This window comes from Penicillium alfredii (assembly GCF_028826965.1).
Source record: "Penicillium alfredii strain IBT 34128 chromosome Unknown utg000004l_segment0_segment0, whole genome shotgun sequence".
Classification (NCBI taxonomy): Eukaryota; Fungi; Ascomycota; class Eurotiomycetes; order Eurotiales; family Aspergillaceae; genus Penicillium; species Penicillium alfredii.
Genome location: NW_026622701.1, coordinates 916,813 through 937,607, shown reverse-complemented (window position 1 = coordinate 937,607; position 20,795 = coordinate 916,813). Strand labels below are relative to the sequence as shown.

The 20,795-nt window shown below is 53.5% G+C and overlaps 7 protein-coding genes across 7 annotated transcripts; 3 read left to right on the top strand and 4 right to left on the bottom strand.

Annotated features, from left to right (window-relative positions):
• Positions 1 to 1,613: 1,613 nt before the first annotated feature.
• NUU61_001995 (conidial pigment biosynthesis oxidase Arb2/brown2) lies at positions 1,614 to 2,066 on the bottom strand (the record flags this gene model as incomplete). The annotated part of the gene is made up of 2 exons (XM_056652577.1): positions 1,614 to 1,908; positions 1,957 to 2,066. The coding sequence occupies 2 exons, from the start codon at positions 2,064 to 2,066 to the stop codon at positions 1,614 to 1,616; spliced, it is 405 nt and encodes a 134-aa protein (XP_056513644.1).
• A 2,004-nt stretch (positions 2,067 to 4,070) lies between these two features.
• On the top strand, positions 4,071 to 7,844 carry NUU61_001994 (putative SH3 domain protein (Cyk3); the record flags this gene model as incomplete). The annotated part of the gene is made up of 1 exon (XM_056652576.1): positions 4,071 to 7,844. The coding sequence occupies one exon, from the start codon at positions 4,071 to 4,073 to the stop codon at positions 7,842 to 7,844; it is 3,774 nt and encodes a 1,257-aa protein (XP_056513643.1).
• Positions 7,845 to 8,247: 403 nt separating this feature from the next.
• Positions 8,248 to 9,666, bottom strand: NUU61_001993 (putative exopolyphosphatase; the record flags this gene model as incomplete). Its single annotated transcript, XM_056652575.1, has 1 exon — positions 8,248 to 9,666. One exon carries the CDS (start codon positions 9,664 to 9,666, stop codon positions 8,248 to 8,250), a length of 1,419 nt encoding a protein of 472 aa, XP_056513642.1.
• Positions 9,667 to 9,969: 303 nt separating this feature from the next.
• Positions 9,970 to 11,207, top strand: NUU61_001992 (Tryptophan synthase beta subunit-like PLP-dependent enzymes superfamily; the record flags this gene model as incomplete). The annotated part of the gene is made up of 2 exons (XM_056652574.1): positions 9,970 to 10,273; positions 10,324 to 11,207. The coding sequence occupies 2 exons, from the start codon at positions 9,970 to 9,972 to the stop codon at positions 11,205 to 11,207; spliced, it is 1,188 nt and encodes a 395-aa protein (XP_056513641.1).
• Positions 11,208 to 11,467: 260 nt separating this feature from the next.
• NUU61_001991 (uncharacterized protein) lies at positions 11,468 to 16,865 on the bottom strand (the record flags this gene model as incomplete). The annotated part of the gene is made up of 5 exons (XM_056652573.1): positions 11,468 to 12,572; positions 12,633 to 15,295; positions 15,349 to 15,440; positions 15,519 to 16,401; positions 16,527 to 16,865. 5 exons carry the CDS (start codon positions 16,863 to 16,865, stop codon positions 11,468 to 11,470), a joined length of 5,082 nt encoding a protein of 1,693 aa, XP_056513640.1.
• Positions 16,866 to 18,194: 1,329 nt separating this feature from the next.
• On the bottom strand, positions 18,195 to 18,919 carry NUU61_001990 (bifunctional thymidylate/uridylate kinase; the record flags this gene model as incomplete). The annotated part of the gene is made up of 2 exons (XM_056652572.1): positions 18,195 to 18,715; positions 18,772 to 18,919. 2 exons carry the CDS (start codon positions 18,917 to 18,919, stop codon positions 18,195 to 18,197), a joined length of 669 nt encoding a protein of 222 aa, XP_056513639.1.
• Positions 18,920 to 19,107: 188 nt separating this feature from the next.
• Positions 19,108 to 20,720, top strand: NUU61_001989 (tRNA-ribosyltransferase family protein; the record flags this gene model as incomplete). The annotated part of the gene is made up of 3 exons (XM_056652571.1): positions 19,108 to 19,336; positions 19,416 to 20,424; positions 20,546 to 20,720. The coding sequence occupies 3 exons, from the start codon at positions 19,108 to 19,110 to the stop codon at positions 20,718 to 20,720; spliced, it is 1,413 nt and encodes a 470-aa protein (XP_056513638.1).
• Between the last annotated feature and the right edge of the window lie 75 nt (positions 20,721 to 20,795).

Below are 20,795 nucleotides of genomic sequence, written 5' to 3'. Positions count from 1 at the left end.
CCGATGATAGCTTCTCGGTGCGCGAGCACCGTTTGCGGACAGAGCAACCGCTGATGAGGCTGGCAACAAATATCCATGACATGTTCGCTCCATTTGAAAGCAAATTTGACCGGAAAGGTTGCACCTGATGGCGGATATCGCTGTTTTCGGCAGGGTTGCACCCGGTACTTCCACGGTCACGTGCTGGTCATGCCCTAGCTGCCTCGATCTACTTGTAGGCTTCTGGGGTAGCCAGGCACTGACAGCTACGAATGAATGGCAGAAGAAACTTCAAAAGCTAAAATGTTGTCACTGTTTTCATTGGGAGTAATTAGAGAGAGGGGGATATTGATAAACAATTCAAATCTTCCGCTCACAGAATATTCAAGTTTGCAGGTGAAGAGGCTGGGGATTCGATTGGAATGTAACAAACCACCAATTAAGAAAAGTAAAGCGCAGATCACATTCAATACAGGATCTTTCTGTAGATCACCTCAGGTACTCATCATGAGTTCATGTATCTCATACGTCATGACTCTGTAGACATCGAACCATTTCTACTGCAGGACGAGCCTCACTGGCGTAGTCACGACAACTCTTCTGCACGGTAACATCGCCTTCAAAAATTAGAATTATAGTTTGACATTTAACTTTTTTTCATTGCCCGTCAGTATTTAGTCTTGAAGGAAATGACTTCCATGACCCATATAGAGAACAGGCTAAATGGAAATGGAAAATGGTCAGAATCAGGATATAGACTGTTGAAGGGATCTGGCCAGGAGCCCAGTCAATACATCATAGGCCAGAAGGTTCCATAAGCACCGACAAAGCATTCGATCAGTTCATGAGATCGATCGATCGTCGATCGACGTGGGTCACCGGCAACGGACCGCGGCCCGCAGTAAGAGCAGCTGCAAACAGCATGTATGCTAAGAAAACATAAGAAGGAACTTGAGCGAGAAAAAAAAAAAGTGAAGAATTGATGATATCAAAAAATAATATAGCCTAGTAGCTCGATGCATTGCATCGCTAATGCAAAAAGAAACATCCGCAGTATTAGTGCAAAATCAAAATAGACCAAGAGATCCGTCTACCAGTTCCGAATCTGGTACTTCCCACCCGCAGTTTGTCGGCGGCTATAATCCTCGTCTGGGGGTATCTCGGGCCATGCTTCTTAAGTATCAACCCCAGTAATTTCTGGAACAGGCTTGTACTCCTGGTCAGCACCCTCGTTCTCTTGAGGGGGCATGGGGGGCCACATTTCATGCCACTAGGAATTGGGGCACCGGGATGCGGATGATGCCCCTGAAAATCGTGAAAATCCTAGTATCCCTGGTTACCACCCTGACCTTGAGTACCACTTGACCATAGCCCTAACCTTGACCTTGATCGTAACCCTGATCACTACTCTGGTCCTCGCCAGTGGGTACCTGAGGCCAGACATCAATACCACCAAGCAGAGCAACAGCCATCCCATTTGACAGATGTATTTCGATATGACAATGGAACAAGAATGGGCCCGGGTTAACCACTTGATACCACACAATCATCCAGGTCGGGCCAGTGGGTCCATTGGTAACAAAAGTGACCCTCTTCTGGGGATTCTCCATCTGGAAAAGATCCGGGCGAGCAGCTCAAGCCTTTTCAGTACTAGACCAGTTAAAGAAGCCCGGACCGACACCCAAGGACATAGGCCTTATTGAAGTGCTTGTGCATAACGTGCGGCGCTTGGATTGCAGGCGTGTTGGGCATTTCGCCCAGCTGCAGAAGCAGATCCACCCATGTACCGTTCTTGGTTTGGATTGTAACCTGCTCCGCCAAGTTGTTCTTCGCGTTGAGGTCGTAGAGGATCGGGTCACATCATATAAGGCGTTGCCGGCTGTTGTCCACATTGCCCCGCGACCGTTGATAAGGATACTGTCCATGCAGCTAGAAAACAGTGAGCAAACTTGCAATATAGATGCCTCAAAACCTGACTATAAAATATTCACACGGCTTTCCTCCTGTACTTTCTGGTACTCAGCAGAAGTCAGGTGATCCCAGTTAGACAACATGACAAGCTGAGGGTTCTGTTCTGCTTTTTGCATTGCTTGGATATCTTGCGGATTGCTCGAGATCAATGGAATGGTTGAGGAACTCGAACTTTCTTTGGTTAGAAGATCTGCTCAATCACCAATTGCCGGTTCTTCCTGGAGCTTACCTCTACATCATCCCCTTGGTCTAACCGCAAATCGGGCCCGGGGAATTGATCATTTATGAAGATCATTTCACGGACGTTGCCATCCGGTGCACCTTTCTGCCAGGTGAGGCTCAGATCGAATTGAACCTGCTTGGCCCACACCAAGGGCATAAGCCCCGAGGTAACCAACGCCAAAAGTGTCTTCAATGGCGCCATTGTATTGAAACCAGACGAGACAACGATGCTCTGAATGAATGCATAGAAGACTCGACTAGTATTCAGCAATGTTAACGAGAGACAGATCGAACTCGTCAAACTTGATCCGCAGCGTCTTGGCTTCTGGGAAATCGGGGAATCGTAATAGTCCACGTTGTCATCTGCTCAAGACATGCCACAGCCCTAATCTAGCACTTCTGCCCCACGGAGGGGAGCCGGCTTAGTGTCCGCAAACATGTTTGCGTATTTGACAAAACAGGGGAAGGTCTGGATCTGCCGCCTGTGCTGTTTGATTCTTTTGCAAAGGAGGAAAGATAAGCAGGGGCCTTCCTGGAGAAGGAATGCTGAGGTGGCTGGGGAAGTGCTGATCCAAACAATTTTCCGTTTCCGAGAAGCTATCGAGAAGACGGCACGAGGGAAGTCTTCTCCGAGGAATGAAGAGCCCTCATGATCTGGTGCCTGAGCATGTGTTGAACTTCATCAAAATCCAGTAGTGATATGCAGAGGGGATCGACGTTGACCCAGTGCGGTAAGTTGTTTGTGTGTGGCTGGAAATTCCTTGTATGTGGAATGTGGCTTTACCCGAATTGGAGTTTTCAGCATGAGAGGCCAAATCATGGCTTCCCCTCGTCTTGACTATTGTGGGAGCTAAGCGGTTTGACCCTGTAAACCGAAATGTGTTGATGTACTTGGGGAAGGGAGAGATATTGACATATAGCCTCGTAGCAAGGTGTGAGATTTTGAGCTAATATGAGCCACAGACCGTAATCCGCGCTTTTCTCGGTTGACAATTGTCCTCATGCCGAAACTGTGTGCTTTCAAATGGGAAAAGGGCTTGCGCAGTGTATACTCCTTTGAACAAGTGTAAATATTTGTTCGTCAGTTGTAGAATTCACTCTTTTACCTGATAATGCAATGCAAAAAAGGTCCAGCAAGCATGTCCGAGAGAAAATGTAGAACAAGCTTTGCAAGCAATAAATTCTTATTTTGCAGGAAAATAGCGAATGAGGCGGCTTTGAGTGGGGGGAGGCGGGTTGCCAGGGCGTGCGGCTCCAACCATGGGTCAAGCTCCTCAGACGAACTATTCTCCCCACAGCTTGGGGGGTTTGTTGTACAACAACAGTTGCAGATTAATATTTTTGAAAAGGACATCTAGGAGCAATTGGGTTGACACTCGTCTTCCAAGAGTGTTACTTTTGTTATAGCGAGTCATATAGTTCCAGGATGAAGCTGGTCCAAGCACAATAAGCTTATCGATAAGCCAGCTAGTGCCGCTAGTCCCAATTGGGCCACCACGTAAACAAGAGACTCCTCGGGCCTCACCGTCTCAAACCTGCTCTTCCTTTCTCCACCTCAACTCGCTCCGCTCTCCCCCCGGTCGCATTTGTCTCGAGTTTTTATCCTTAACATTCTTCTGGTCAATTTTTCCGTCCTTGCATCGCCTCATCATGCTGGTTATTTGAGCGACTGTTGCTATCCCTGCCACCGTGCGTATCTTGCTACCCATTCGCCCTCGAGCTACACGAAACTCGATTCCACCTCAACTTAAACGGCCATTGCAATCCTCCGGATAACGCCCAACTCGGTATTTTTCTACTATCCCAGAATTATTCAGAAAAGAAACAGGAGTAAAAAAAGGCCGGCTGTCAAACTGTTTGCTCGCGCGACCACTGTTCACCCTACTCAGTTGATCGGGATGGCTCCCGCTGCGCCTCAGCTGCCATTGCGTTTCCCATGTTGGTGTCGGGCAGTTTATTCCTGGGGAGGAGAGACCACGCGGGATTTGGGCTTCGTTGAGGGGGACTTGATCGAATGCTTGAATGCGGGGGACGGGCAATGGTGGATGGGGCGCCTGCGCCGTGATAGGCGCGCCGTCGGGCTCTTCCCATCCAACTTTGTTGAGCTTCTCGGCGAGGACTTTGTCCCTGTGAGCCGGGAGTCAAGCCCCATGGTTCAAGCGGGCTCTAATCCCATCAACAACCCTACATCCGCCCCCAAAAAACAGAAGACCGTCTTTCGGAAACCTTTCCAAGCACACAAGGAAGCCCTGTCGCCCTCGTCGGAACTGGCTCGAAGCGGAAGTAACCCTGCCCCGGTGACGAGCTCGATCCCGCAGACACCTCCACGAGCTGGCAGTACTCCTCGCAGTACGAAACCCCTTCGCACTCATGCGACCGCAGTCAAAAACCAGGGCTCTTTGTCTCGGCCTTCGTCAGTGTCCTCCCGGCCGTCTTCACGAGGTGTTTCTCCCCGCGCATCGCAAGAACCAGAAAGACCACCATCCGCAATGATGCCAAAGAACAGCATCTCATACTCGCGACCCACTTCTCGAGAACCGTCCCCACTGCAAGTACAAGAGCGTGAAGAATCCCCTCCACCGCCGCCACCACCACCCCACCGAGTTGCTATCAGTCGTCCACCATCGCGCTCTCCCCAGCCGCCGATGCATCATACGGAACGGCCGATGTACTCCCCGCAACCACCAATTCACTCGTCTCAGCGCCAATTGCATTCGCCGCAGCCGCCATCGCACTCTCCTCGTCCATCACGCTCTCCCACGCCATTGATGATGAATGATCGCTACGTGACATTCTCTCGTACCCCATCGCCAGGAGGACTTTCTGCCCACTCAGGCCAATCCGATGTCCATGGGAATACACCCTCTCCATTGCGAGACGCCATGGAGGATATCATGACCTCACTGGAAGATATGGGTCTACGTCGGGAAGCTCCTTCGCCCTCTCCGCCACCGACGTTTAACAACCCCTGGTCATCAGATGCCTACTATAACATGTCTGAAAGGAACCCACCGCAAGATCGGCGTCGACCGCTGACCTCGATGGGCTTTGACGGGAACAAGGTGCAGCCCCACGCTGTGCAGCCCCATAGGAATAGTGTTTATACGCATGACCACTATATGGATGGCCCACCTCAGCTCAATAATTATGTGCAACGGATGGAGAGCCGCCTTCGCCAGCTCGAGGACCAAAATCGTCCGGCCGATGACGAGGAAGGACCACCAGAGGACGACGATGGGCCTCCCCCTCCCCCTCCCAAACACGCGACTCAGCATCTGCGGCAAAATTCGATCCCAGCGCAATATCCCCACTTGAGAGGTCGCCGGTCCGGTCAGGATCTCAGAGGAGATATACTAAATCGATCCTTCACCAACAAGTCCAGTACCACCAATTCTTCTAGCGGTATTCAAAGCACCAGCACCAATGTGACTACCAGTACGGACAAAACCAGCCAGAGTCTGATGAGCGGTGCCTCTGCTGGGGGTTTTAGCGCGACCAGTGCGGGTAGTTTTGCAAGGCGAAATGGCGCCTACGAAAGACCGAATACCGCCATGGACACCATTCGTTCTCGAGGCTTTAGTGACGCAGGCAAAATAGATCGGCCAGAAACCCCTTTGACGGGCATTTCCTATCACTCAAGTCACAACACATCCCGCCAGGGTGCCTCCTCAGCTATCCCATGGACCTCTACTGGACAGGATGCGGCTGATTCTAGTGCCGTGTTTGGTGGGCTTTCCACCCCGAAGACCAAAAAGCAGGGTTTCTTCAAGAAGATCTTTGAGTCGGCGAAAACCGGTGCTGCGAGTGCAAGAAGCAGCATTTCGGTAGGCCACGGTAGTGGATCTCAGTCTCCAACAAAAGGCAGTAGAGTCGCCAATGCAGTCTCGCCGGTTCTTACGCCTCAGTCGACCCGCGACACTGCTCGCGATATGGGACTTGGAACTAGTGCCATTGACTGGGTTCAGGTTCGCCGTGATGTTAACCGGGCATCGTCTCCCAGTCGGAATGAGAGGATTGAGCGGGCGGAGCGGTGCCAAATGATGGATCACCCAGTCATTTACGCTGTTGAGGAGCTCTATGATACTGCGGAAGGTGATGAGAGCATTGATGGGTTGCCCATCAGCGAACCCACGAATTTCAGCTCTGGAAACCTAACCCTTGTCGATAAAAGTGCGCGCTTTATCAACAGTCTTCCACCAATGACCAACCCAATGAGCCTGGCACAGGGCTATATCTGCCGGCCTTATAAGAGCGACGTGCAACGACTGCGCGCGATTTTCACATGGGTTAGTGAAAAGATCGCCTGGGAAGAACCCGTCGATGGCCTCGAAGTCGACATGAAGAGACTCTTGCAGGCCAAACGGGGCACTCCCGAGGAGATTGCACTTTTGGTCAACGAAATGTGCGCGGCTGTGGGTTTGGATGCCGAAATGATCCATGGATATCTGAAGGGACCAGGAGACACCCTCGACTTGGATAGCCTCTCTCGCCCCAATCACTGGTGGAATGCGGTCTTGGTTGACGGCGAATGGCGCATCATGGATTGCGCGTTGGCCAACCCGACGAACCCCCAGAGGAACCGGTTTGTTACCAATAATTCGTCTGTGGCGGAGAGTTGGTACTTCCTCGCCCGGCCGCTCGACATCTGTTACACGCATGTGCCTTTGCATCCGGCGCAACAGCACATCTGTCCTCCGATTTCACCTGACGTTCTGTTATCTTTGCCCACCGTGGCACCTCAATTTTTCAAATTGAATGCCCAGTTCCCCGACTATGACACCAGTCTCGTCCGCATTGAAGGGCTGGAGGTGATGCAAATCTGCCTCGTGGTCCCCGCAGATGTCGAATGCGCTGCTGAGGTCGAGGCGCCAGCTTTCGCTTGTGACGCCGATGGCGATTTCTTTGAGAGCGGTGACATTGTACGCAAGCGAGCGTTGGTTCAGCCGGACTGGTTCCGCGGCCAAAAGCGAATTACCGTCAAAGCAGTCTTGCCGGGTGACGAGGGCCAGGGTATGTTGAAGGTGTATGGCGGGAAGAAGGGCCTCATGCATTCTAGTCGAGACATCCCTCATCCTCTGGCGCTGGCGCTTCCGATATTCCACACCGGCGAAAACCCCTCTTACGACTTTGTCCTGCGCCATCCCACACCGCACGCTCAACGCCATGATCTGTACATCATGCAGCCCCAATGCTCCCGGCTGGCAGTCAACAACACCTTTGTTTTCGCTGTCCGACAGCACCCCTCGGCCCCCGTTCCTGTCGGAAAGGAGGAGCCCAGTTCCAACGGGCGTTCCTCGCCGTCCGTCTTCAATCGTCCCTCCAGTGCCCTGAGTATGGTGTCGAGCTCTGCGGGCGTATCAACCGTTTTCAGCGCCTCAAACGAATTCTCGGCATCGACCTCGGCCATCTCATCTACGAAATCTGCCTCCGGCCGAGAGAAGCCTGCCAAACTGGCCATCCAGTCCCCGTCCGGCAAGATCCTCCGTCTCACTCGCAAGGGCGACCAGATGGTCAACTCAGATCATGGGAACGACTCCGTCACCGATGCCGCCGCCGAAGGCAGTGTCTGGGAAACCGTGATCAAAATCGGCGAACGTGGGACCTGGCGCGGACTGGTGTTGGCCGACCGGGTTGCACGCTGGTGTGTCTTCTGCGAGTGGGAGTGTGTCTGATATCATATAGTTTTGGAGTTGATGCCAGCATTTGCAACAGATCTCGTGGTGTGGATTTCTTTTGCCTGCTTGTTTTCTGTTGCCTTTTACTTTTAGCTTCCATTTTTCCCCTTCATGTTTGCCTGGGGTCTGCATCTCTTGCTCTCGTTCTTGTTTCCATTCTTCCATACTGGCATTTGCATCAGGTCGGCTGGGAGCATTGCACATATCGCATTCTACCTCGGTGCTTTTTTCTCGTTTTGCAGACTCGGGTGCTGGGGTGTTCGGACTAATAGTCATTTTTTTGAGAAAAATAAAAATCCATGCTTGACGTTCAACCTTTTTCTGCTATAAACTACGGATTCGCTCATGCAAGACTTTCAATATAGGACTCGTAGTTTATCAGGTAAAGTCCTCAAGTGGATTATAGCTTGGCCATAGCCGTCCGCAACAAAGGAGCCACCTGCTTTCGACTCGCCGACACATTGGTTTGTACCCAAAGCCGCCTCCAAACCGGCGAGTTCCCGTTTAATGTCGAGTGCAGATCAGGATCTGTTCGCTCGACAGCACCATCCAGAGGCGTCCAATCCACGAGACCAAGTTGCGACGCTGCCTGCGCAACAAAGGCCTCGGCGCCTGCAATGGCCGACCCAGCTTTGCGCGTCGCGCAGACGAACAGCTCTCGACAGAACGGGGCCTCGGCAGCTGACGTGAACGCCGTCATTACAATTACTACATCCAGCTGCTTGTCCTCGGCGGCAGCAAACGAATGCACCGCATCCAGGAACGACTGCGGTCCGCCCGCTTTCTGAACGATCCACTGCATGGGCTTGACGGAAGAGCAGAACCCAAGCTTGATGCTCTCCCCAGACGACCGCGCCGTCTCGGTCCAGTCTTTGAAGTCACGGCCCAGGACCTCATCCAGGGTCAGTAGATCGAGACTGTTTTGCTTTGTGTTGAGGATCTGTTCGTAAAAGGCGGTCAGGTCCCCTGTTGAGCCCGGGGAAGGGGTGGCCGTGTCTGGGGAGCGAGATTCGATCTGACGGCGCAGAAAATCAACGGCATGGACATCCGTCTCAGTGACTTTCCCTTCGGCAGTGAGGTTCGATGTGTCGATTAGCACGGCTGAAAGCGCCAGCTTGGCGACCTGCGCGATGTCCGCCGTTGACGCCGCGTCCCGTTTCCAGAGACCTCGTCGTTCCAGTTCGTTCGTGATCAGTGACGCGCACGATCCGGGGCCCGGCTTGACAATGAGCGGCTGGTCAGCTGGCAGCGCATCGGCGCGGGGCACAAAGTGCTCGTCGACGTGGTGGTCAATACACCCCAGGGTCCGAAACGCCACGTCCGACAGGCCGCTCAGCGACCCTTGCCCCGGTTCACTGTCCGCACGGTACGGCATCGCATTCCAGTCGACCATTGTCGCATCTGCGACGAGTTTGGACGAACCCTTCCGATCCTTCAGGCCCTGTGCAAAGTCCGCGACGGTGACCAGGTGCTCGCGCAGCAGCGTCCCCGCCGAGTCGGAGGTATTCTCAAAACACTCATCACTTCTCGTGGGAGGGCAATTGGTCGACAGCCATAATGCCGTCACGAATTCGGGTCGTAGCCGGAAGAGCTCCGGGCCTGCGGGCACATTGGGGAGGTTGAGGACGGGTACATGGGGCCGTGGGGTTGTGGTCGGGAGACGGTTGTCGGCGCAGTAGGAGTAGACGATGGCGGAGACGATCGAGTCGAGATCGGCTGAGGGATTGCCCACGACGTAGATGGGAGACTCGGTTCGTACACCGGAGAGAAATTGGAGGTGCACCTGGCGGGTGTGTCGAAGGAATTGGAGCAGGCTCATGATTGTTGGAGGAGAGGAGGGCGCCTCCTCGACAGAACCACCCCACTGCTTCAACTCCCATCTATATGTACCCCGCATACTGTTCCTACCAACTCTTTCCTGCTTTCAGTCCCAGGCCATGCTCGTTGGCAAGTGAGACACTGTGTGGAAGAACAGGAATAGCATTCCCTTCTGTTTAAGCGTCTGCATATTCGGTGATTCGTGACAGAGGGTATACCTCCAGTTAAGCACCGCCTCGTCGAGTCAAAATATTCCGGGTATCAGCAGTCAAGCAGCACCAGGATATCCTTGGATGACTTCAAAATGTCTCTTCCACTCCCCGAACCCTTCGCCCAGATCCCACGATACCCACTATTATACCCTCACCCCTCGCCCATCCACCCGCTCCCGACACTGAGAGATCTCACCGATCCAACCTATAGGCGCGTCTCCGTCTTCAGCAAGCGGGAAGACCATTCATCGCCACTAGCCTGCGCAGGCAACAAATACCGGAAACTTGAATACATTATCCCCGATATTCTATCCCAGACCCCGCAACACCACCACCATGAACACCACCCGACCAGCCAGCCCATGCGGGGCCCCGCAACCACACTGATAACAGAGGGTGCAATCCAAAGCAACCACACCGTGCAGGTAGCCACGCTGGCGCGAAAGCTACGCATGGAGGCCTTGGTGCTGCTACACCGCGGGACGGGGGCGGGCTGGGCGCCAGCTCGGACCCGGCGGCCTTTGAGCGCGTGGGCAACGTGCAGATCAACCAGCTGGTCGGCGCGCTCGTAGATATCCTCGACGCCGACGACCCGGTTGCTGAGGATGCCACCCCGGTTCTGGAGCACTTAGCCTCATGCGGCCGTAACCCGTATTGGATCCCCGGCGGCGCGAGCTTGCATCCGCTCGGTGGGCTGGGGTATGCGCGAGCGGCGGTAGAGATCGAGGCGCAGGAGGCGCAGTTGCAGCTGGGCGGGTCCGGGCGCTATGATTATATCTTTGTTGCATGCGGCAGTGGCAGCACTGTTGGGGGTTTGATTGCGGGCTTTACGATGCTAGAAAAGAACCGTCAAGCAGCCGTTTCTACTCCTACTTCTTCGGGAGACCAAGACAGCACTCGTGCCGAGGGGCGATTGCCGCCGCGCAATGTTATTGGCGTGCTCACCTCGCCTACCAAGCCGCGCCAGTATCATGAGGAGCGGGTGCTCACCTTTGCGCGGCGAGCGGGAGCGATGATCGGTCTCGACGCCGAGCGGGATATCAGCATGGAGGATGTACAGCTGGATGATCGATTCGTTGGAACCGCGTACGGGGTGCTGGATCCCGGCACCAAAGAAACGCTGCAAGTTATGGCGCGGGCAGAAGGCATGATGCTAGATCCAGTGTATACGGCCAAGGCAGCCAGAGGAATGATGTACTGGGTGGTGCACGGACAGGCTTTCGAGAACTATGCCCGGAAACATAATTTGGACGAGGTGAACGTATTGTTCATCCATACTGGTGGCCAGGCGGCCCTGAGCGCGTATGCAGAAGGGGTCAAAGACACCTGAATTCAACTAGTAGTATTACATGGGCAACGGCAAGAAACACGAAAACACAGGGCCCGGCCTCATTCATCACAAACATTGCCTCAATGGTATGGAACAAACAGAAATCAGATAAAGTGAACTGCGCTTCAGAACTCCCCCGCCGGGTCCAGCCTGCTGTAGTACACCTTTTTGCGACAATCAATTGGCAAGAAACACAAACATTTGAAGGGAAAAAAAAATCACACATCATCCTAGGAATAAACCATACACGAAAAGACACTTTAGAGCTCTTCCTCTAGGGGTTCGATTTTTGGGGCTGGGGGCGCTGCTGCATCTTGGACCTCGCCGCTTGGAGCAGGATCCTCATGAACAGACCCAGCGCGACTGCTGCCGTTGCTGACATCAAGGGCCTCAAGTGCCTCGTTTGCATGAGTGTTCTCGATAGGCTCTGCCTCGGGTTCTTGTTCAACGTCCTGATTTGTCAGATCCGCAAACACGTCATCCAAGTTTTGACGAGGACTACTGCTTGCGAATTGAGGGTCCGGGCCGAAGCGCGGTGGACTGAAGAGTGACGAATCCATACCCTGGTTGGGGGTTGGAGATCGAGGAAGGAATGACGGGGATTGAGAGGCGGCTGCATGGGGGAGGAATGCGGAGGAAGAGCCTGGTGGAAGGGCTGGTGTAGAATCGCTCACAGGCAAAGAGTAGTTGGCAGAAAACGGGTACGGTGTATTGTTGGGCTCTGTCATGGGTGTGAGCGTCGGCCCAGTGGTCGGAGGAGGCGGATTGCTGTTTGAAGTAGAGGAAGCCGGGGCCGGCTGCAGGGCTACAGGCTGGGTTGCTTGGGTATCGACCGATTTCCGCTTCGCTGGATTGGCAAGCTTCGCGCGAAGATGCTCCGGGAGATCCTCAGGACGGTCGACGCCGAATTGGGCCATGATCTTCTGCTGCTTGGTAGGCCGTGGCTTCCGAGTCGACAGAGACTGTTCCAAGATGGGCGGCGGCTCTGGTGCCACGGGCGCCCATTTATGGATCTCTTGTCGGAAGAAATTCGTCTCGTATGTCAAAAGAACCTCGGCGCCTTCGATTTTGCGCAGATAGAATATCAAAGTAGGCACTTCCTCAGTGGTTGTGCACGCGGCGTTTGTGAAGCCCTGCAAGAAATCGCGGAAGGCAGTTGCCTGGTTGACGATACTGTCCAAAACCTCTTCCTCGTCGGGCTGGAAAGGCAATCCGGGAATTTCGGCTTGCCAGTCCTGAAGATCCTCGAGCTTGGGACGAGCAGCGTCACGAGGGATCTTCTGTCGCCAATCGCAGATGGGACAGGTGTACTTGTCAAACTCCTTTACCTTACCCCGGGCGATCTTTAAGCATTTCCCATGGTACCTAGATGATGTCAGTGATTATGCCTTACGGAAATTCGAAGCGTGTCGCAATTAGACTTACCACTCATGACAGACTTCACATTCAATCATCATGCCCGCTTCCGAGTGTCGGCAAAGACAAAAGACATCCCGCTTGCGTGACTTCGGACCCCATACATTGGTGCTGGGGGGCTCGAGTAACCCATCTGGGGTATTGTCACGTGAGGAAGGTTCCACAGGAGGTCGGTAACTGTCCTCCAGGTCGAAACAATACGAGTTCCTCTTTTCAACATACTCCATGTGAGATTTCAGGATATGCAAGGGCGCGTTGGCCTTGCCAAATAGTTTCTTTCCCTTTCGCATCCAGTCCTCATGGCGTTTTTGTTCCCGCTCCAGATCGATTGCCCCGACAGGACGACTGTTCAATTGCTCCAGGGACTCGGTGAGCTCTCGGACATCCTTATATTTGGGTCGATTCCTCATTTCAGGATCCTTGGTCTGTTCACAGAGTGTCTGAATACGCTTCTGTGCCTCCCGTTGCTTGTTCAAGATGGCATCCACAGCGGTAAGCGTCTCGGGTGAGACAGGAAAGCGAGAGGCTTGAGCGGAAAGCGCCTCCAGTTGTTGGTAGTGAACCGCCTCGACCGACATCAACTCCTTGGCCTTGGCTTCCCATGATTCACCATGGCGACAGAGTTCTTTGAAATGAACAAAGTGCTCGTTGCTATCCGAAAGGCCCAGCCGCTCCGCGGTGGAAACAAATTCCTTGCAGTCCTGAAGGGCGAGGTACTGATCCCGTTTGCGAGCAGCCTCCTCGTTCCATTTCAGTTGGCGCGTAATTTGTTCCAGGTGTTCCAGTTCTGGAATTTCCACGTTGAAATTTCGGCCGGACTCAATCAGTTCTTCAATCTCCTGGATCGATCGCACATGCGGGTTCATCAGGGCTCCGTTAATATCCTGGCGGAATTTCTCGATCTCGCGGGTTTTCTCTTCCAGAGCCGCCATCTGTGGACAGTCGAAGGAAAGTTTATCAGCCTCTGCCAGAAGGGCGTAGATGTTTTCAACTCTGCGGACTTCACGATCGCGATCGTCCAGCTGCGCCGCCGCCTTGGAACTGGCCTTGCGCCATGCCTTCTCGTTTTTTCTCCGGTTCTGCTGTTTCCGGGTAATGTAGTTGTTGGCTTCCTCAACCCATTTATCGCAACGCTGGACGAAGGCCGCAAGATCTTGGAGGCCAGGCAGGTGGTATGGGATTTTCTCACCTTCACTGAGCAAGTTATGAAGGGCCTTCAGCTGGGGCTTGGGCTCGTCTTCCAGGGTCTTGTCGAGCTTTTCCCCCCATGCTTCCGGGATCTTGGCTCGTTCCTGAACTTTCTGCACCAGCGCTTTCAACGCATCATCATCGACACGATACCGCAGGGTATGTCCCGATCCCAGCAACTTCTGTGGAAATGATTCACCGCAGCAGTCATAGTTCTCCACATGCCATAAGCAGACGGTCTTGGCCGACTGGTGGCAGCGGAACTGGGTGAGGTAAGTGTAAGTCTTGCAATGCTGGCACTGATAATCATCTTCGGGGAGGTCTTCCTCCTCGACTACGAATTTCAGCTGGTGATCGCCTGGCGCAGAATTAGGGGCGAGACTAGAGTTATGAGAGGAAAACTCTCGATGTCGGTTTAGGAACATTGCTCGATCGCTCAGCTCCCGGTTGCAGGTACGCTCGAGCGCTGGTGCTAACCACTTGGCAGTCGTGATTGAGGTATCGCGAGCGGCTGCCGTAAGAAGAAGCTCATCGTGGGAGAAGCATGGGTGCCGACGGAAGGCTTGCAGGCGTTCAACTCCCATTGCACCCCATGGTTCCCAGTCCGCCGGAGCAAAGTTGACAGCCTCGTTGAAATTGAAGCCATGGTTGAAGCCAGCATGATATGCTTGAGGGAACGTGAGGACAAATTGGCCAGCTCGCTGATCCACCGCGTAGACGTTCACACCGGCTTTTCTGAGCTTATCTGGAGGCATCAGAGTAACAAGTTGGAAAAGAAGATCTGGCTGCCCCTCGAAAAGTTCTGGAACTGCCTCCCGCATAGCTCTTTCAAATGCTTCTGCGTCAGCACCAGGAATGCCATACCAGGTTTTGGTGGCGCCGAAATGTTGGTAGTTGGCTGAGTAGGCGTAATGGTCCTCGTTGTGCCAGCAAAAGGTGGAGAAACACATTCCCACGTACACCCAGGGCACCGTCATCCCAGACACATCAGACTTAATGTGCCGGAATAACGAGTCGCCATAGAACGGAAGAACATTCAAGTTCCAGGGATCAGACGAGTAAGGGTCAAGCGGATTGCGCTCAATCGTGGGAAATCCACTGCCATGTGTGGTTGAATGGATGTCTGCACCATATTCCACCTCCACGGTCTCATGCAGGTCCACAACGAGTTTCCAGAACTCGGCCTCCACATCATCCTCGGTCTCACGTCGGTGCGTGTTGAGAACGGGATCGAACGGCATTTTGGAAGCAAAATACTTCTTCCTGAAATCATTGGCCTTCTCTTGGAATTGCTTCAGAGAGTAAACGCCGCCATCTTCGAACCCGAACTCCCCGGTGCCCACCAAACATTTAGGACAGTGCCAGTCGTGCTCGGTCGCTGTCGTCGTAGAAGGGTCCAGGCAAGTTTTATGATATCCAAGCTCGCAGCTGTCACACACCAGGATCGAAGAACGGTTGTCTGATTTGCCGCAAGACTCGCATTTCTGGGACTTGATCAGTATGATAGAATAAATGCACATGAACAATGATGGTCTACCTCTCCTGTGTTTTGGATCCCTTCTTTGCGCGCCTTAGGCGGCGCTGGACGAAGGAGGGACATGTGAGAACCTGCGACTGTCGGTAGAGAATCTAGAGATAGGAGTCAGACCAGACATATTTGGTCGGTTCCAGGGGGAAAAAAATCAATACCTTTCTTAAGACGCTTACTTCGTCGTCCACTGCCTCCATCATCGCCATTCTCGGTTTGGGAATTGCTATCGTGGCTGATGGCGCGCTTCACAGATGATCCCGACTGGCCATTCACGGGCGTTGAGTTGACAGGAGGATGCTCAGTAACACTCTTGGGGGTCGATACCCCATTCTCCCCCTCGTGCTTGATCGTCGGGCCATTGTTCACAGAAGCAAAGGAAGGCGAGTGATTCACTGCTGTAAACCCGCCGGCGGCAGCATTGACCGGGGTGAAACCGGACGCCGGACGGGGAGGAGGCGTTGACTCCACCGGTGGTGTTGGCTTCTCAGGTGACTTCTCCATCGGGGTTGCTGAGGCCATCGGGGCCAATGTGATCGGGGTTCCATCGCGTGTTTTGGAAGGCGTGCTGGTCTCATCTAATGCAGGCTTTTTGGCCATGGGGGATTGGCGAGGGGACGGAGTAAATGGGCCACCGTGCTCCAGCTCCAGCTGCTGCTGAACGCCGGGCTTTGCACGAGCCAGGTATTCTTCGTAGGGCTGCAGGTAGCGCTGGTAGGAGTTCTTGAGCGAGGTCGACAATGAAGACATGATCTTGCCGCTGTATCCGAGATCGCGACCGATTTCCGCCCATTTCTTGGTTTTGCAAACTTGCTCGAAGCCGCCGCGGGTCTCAACAGCCTTTTTGAGCTTGTAGAGGTCCAGAGGACGCTTGTCGACGCTCGGTAAACGGCTGTAGTTCGTCCCGTGCTGTTTGTGAAACATGGCGAGTTGATCGACATAGTTCATGTTTGCGCGGTTTCCTGGATTCAAGTTAGGGTCAGAACTGTGCTGCGGAGTGGTTCCACCGGCAGCAAGATCAGCTGAACACGGGGCCATACCTCCTTCGACTGAGTTGAGCTCCTGTCGACGGGTTTTAAAGTGAAATCGCTAGACGGAGAATGCGTGGTAAGCAAAGAATACGAGAAGAGCGAATGTCGAGATGAGGCAGACTCCAAAGCAGGTCATTCGGCGAGAAACATGCTTACCTCGGTGTCAATCGCAAAGGTTGGTTGCCAGTTTTCGGGCGGAACCACTCGACAGATCCCGTATTTCTTGCCCTCGGGGGCAATCTTTTGGATGTATGCTACCGGGTCCTTGAATTCCTCCTCGGTAGGACGGAACGTTGGGGCTTCGGGGATGCCATGAGGGCGGACGCGCTTCGATGGCTCTCGGGGAGCGCTAGGTTGTCCGCGGCGTTCGACGGTCGACAAGTCCAATGGCGCCGATCTGCGGGCACTCAAAGGTACGTTGTGGGAATGCGATGGGTGGGTGCTAGAAGATCGAGTCGGTTGCCCGGCCATCACGGCAGAGGCCGGGGCCACCATCTTCCAAGGGACTTCGGGATGAAGGGTAAGAGGAGAGCTTGGTGTGCGCGCGTCTTATCGAGTACCGAGGGGGAGGTTACAATGCGACGAGTGCATTGAGAGAGCGACGGAGTTGGGAAGGAGAGAGTGAGAGAAGGCGGCTCGTGGCGGTGCTGGAATCTGGCTCTGGAGAGCGCGCGGGAAGGATTCGGGAGGAAGAATAGAAACGGTAAATTGAGGATGGGGGAATTGAAGGGAAACGATTGATGAAAGACCAGACGGTGGGAATGGAGAGGAAAGAAGGGCCTCGGGGATTGATAGAAAGAGAGGAAAGACTGGGGGTACTCCGGAAGTACTACGAGGTCACTCTTGTGTGTCCACCAGTAGGAAAAGAACCAGCCAGTGACTCGATGGGACCTCCACTGGCGCAGCCATGGTAGCGAACAGTACAGAGTGTAATGTTACGGTCATCAAGGGTCTCCAACGGGGTGTTCCTGGCGGCGTGTCCGGTAATTTTGGTAATCATCCCGTTTCCGATCGCCGAGGCCGCAAACGGGCATCAGACGGCGCGCTCAGGGAGGCCCCCAAAAACACCAAGGGTGGGAGAATTACATTTATTGAGAGATATGCCTTTCTACAACTCTCAAAAACAGGTTGTGGTCTGAAATGTGTCGACGTATTCATTGTGACACATCAACTGCATGAATTGTATATGCATCCGTGGTTTGATAGACTCGCATTGTCGAGGAAGCACCTTTGAAACCGTGGACCTCTTCAGTTCTCTAGGGATATTTCGATGGTGTTAACTCTCAGACAAATGCTCGCCCATGGTAATCAATGGTCTTTTATCCCTTTGTGCTGTCGAGGACGCGTACATGATGCCACCCCCATCGAGTGAGATCGATGAGATCTCCCGGGGCTTACAAGCTGTACAATGACTGATTGTTGCTATAATCCAGCATCTATAGATGGATATTTTTCTATAGAAATCCCAAGTTGTTAAATGATGCCTTGAATAAGGAGATACATAGATATATCCTCTGGCAATTTCTAGCGACCATGCTCAACCAATGCTGGTATATCGCTGCTATCTCTCTATATCTTAGCTTATTATCAACTCCAATCCGCCGACTGCCGCAGTAAAAATAGCGTCATGCACGGTGGAGCCAGGCGCACGGCCCTACCTGGGGCGAAAGGAAGAAAGGCGTAATCACAACAGTTCGATAGCTAGCGAAAATGATATATAGAGCTCATGGGCCACCAGATAGATGATACAGCACATATGGTCATTTATCAAGTATCTCTCGCTAAATACGATACAAATAATGTTATCACTTCGGAGTATGTAAATTAGGCAAGAGGGCCCAATGTCCTGAGCGGCCCGATCGCATCTAAGCGCACCATACAGTTCGACACAGCGCCCAATATTTCCTGTGACACTTGGTCGAAAGAACCCCCTGCATCGACGATACACACGTCGTGTTGCCGCTCGAAGATTGTTCGGAAGAGCTCACGCACGCGGGTTTGCATCGTCTCGTTCTCATACCGCTCGGCACCGAACCCACCGCGCTTCGCAGCCTCCTGGGCCGATATACTGAGAAACAAGCAAATATCAGGACGCGGTAGTCCGATCTCCGGCTGCCACGCCCATTCGAGCGAGAGTGTGGGGTTCGCTTTGGCGGCTGAGTAGACCACCCCAGAATATGAGTAACGGTCCACGATCACGGTGATTCCGTGGGCGATATCGTCTTGAATGCTCTTTGCAAGTTCCCAGCGGTTTGCTGAGAACAGCAGGTGAATGGAATGGTCGTCCAGCTGCGACGAACCGCGTAGATAGCTATCGATCAGCTTCCCGATGGGCGTTGTTCTGTCTGCGCGACCATCAGACCAATACCCCCATTGACTCCATGTTTTATTGTTCAAGTACCTGGGAATCGAACATATTTCACAGCCTGTTTCTGGTTTGAAAGGTGGTCGCATAGCTTTTCGCACTGACTCGACTTGCCTGCGCGATCAAGTCCCTCGACGACAATAAGCGCCCCGCGTCGCGTCGGCTGGTCTGACAGGCCGGTCATGGTGGATTGAAGGTCAAAGGCGGGTATGAGATGGTGCAAGAACTGAAATCGATATTTCGTTTGAGCCCAATGCTTTCAATCAAAGGAGTATGTCTTTTGAAGACCAAGGGATGGGGAGAGTTGTTTATCGGGACGCTCTTTTCTCTTCCGCCTGATAAGACCCAACTCTCCCCGAACATGGTCCCTCCATGACCACAGCCGCCATGGACGATTCGTCCCACATGAGCTTCCACGTTCTGGACACTGTTGCTCCAGTGCTGGCGCCGCGAGTGGGCAAATTGGCGATCGCCGGCCGCCGGACGCTCTCGACGCCGCACTACATTTCCTTGACCTCGAGGGGCACAGTTCCGCATATTACTCACGATGTGATGCGGGACCACACTGGGATAAACGGCCTATATGCCGGGTTGGAAGATTGTAAGTGAAAAACGCCCTCTTCGTCGTTACCCTGGACCTATTGCTAACAGGCGGCGTGCCCTCTTGGGGATTAATTCAGTCATCGAAAAGAAGCCACCTGCGCCGTTATATAAGACCCCTGTCACAGAGCAGGAGTCACCCCTGAAAAAGTTCATCTGTGTCCCAGAAAACATGCCATTGATCCTCGGTCCCCGAAGGTTCCCTGCTATCCCATGTCCGCCGACGAACACCGAGACCTCGATCGCAGTGCTGACCTCAGTCGGGTTCCACCAGCTTTCCGCGCATCATTACGTGGAGGCCGTACAAAAGCTGCGACCGGATATTGCCATTGGACTGGCAGATATTGTCCTGGGAAAGCCGCCGGGTGTCAAACGGCGGGAGAAAATGGTGGACCGCACGCATGCCTTCACGCGCGACGCGCTGGATCGGCTGTACGAAGACCCCGAGGAAGGTCAGCCGAAGTCGAAAGCTGCGTACTTTGCGCCGGTGCTGCCGCTGGACAACACGCAGCAGTCGCTGTACCTGGATGATTTGGAGAGCGAGTTTCGCCACAATCTCTCCGGATTGGCGTTATATGAGTCTGCCTCGCTGACCTTCATCCCGGAGTCCCTGGGTAGCTTGCCTCGGTTGCTGTTGAGCAACCCATCTAGTCCCCATGAGATCTTGCGAGAGATCTCTCTGGGAGCAGACCTACTAACCGTCCCCTTGCTGGGTGCATCGTCAGATGCCGGGGTCGCGCTAGACTTCGATTTCCCGGTCCCGCCTGCGTTGCAGACAGCCAGATCAGAGCCAAAACCGCTTGGATTCGACCTGTGGTCGTCGGATAATGTTACAGATACATCCCCACTGCGCGAGGGATGTGAGTGCCACGCTTGTCAGCAGCACCATCGCGCGTACCTCCACCACCTCTTGTCCGCCAAAGAAATGACAGCTTGGGCTCTCATTCAAATCCACAACCACCATATAATGGAACTCTTCTTCGCAGGAATCGGAGAAAGCATCCAGCGTGGCTCCTTTGATGAAGATGTTCAGGTATTCAATCGCGTCTATGCTGCTTCGTTGCCAGAGCAGACTGGCCAAGGCCCGAGGTATGTGAAATTCATGCAATGTCTTAGCAGTATTTCTGTTTTTGAATCCAAATTATCAGAATCATCTATTCCTCAAAGACGCTTGTCCAGGATAGGAACACTGCCTGCTAACACCCACTAGACTACGCGGCCACCATCTACCCGCCGCGGGCCCCGGCCAACCCCGTCGAATGCCCCGTATATATGGCCGTCTTGATGAAGCTATACAGAAGTTTGCCGAGTCCCAGTCTTCCGTTGCTACGCCAGATACCGGCGCGGAGGGACTCGAAGAACATGGGTTTGCGGAGAAAGCATAATGGAAAATCCATTTACCCCCACAGGGAAGATCTTTGGGCTTTGGCTTATATCAATGAATGGGGCGATTAAAAAAA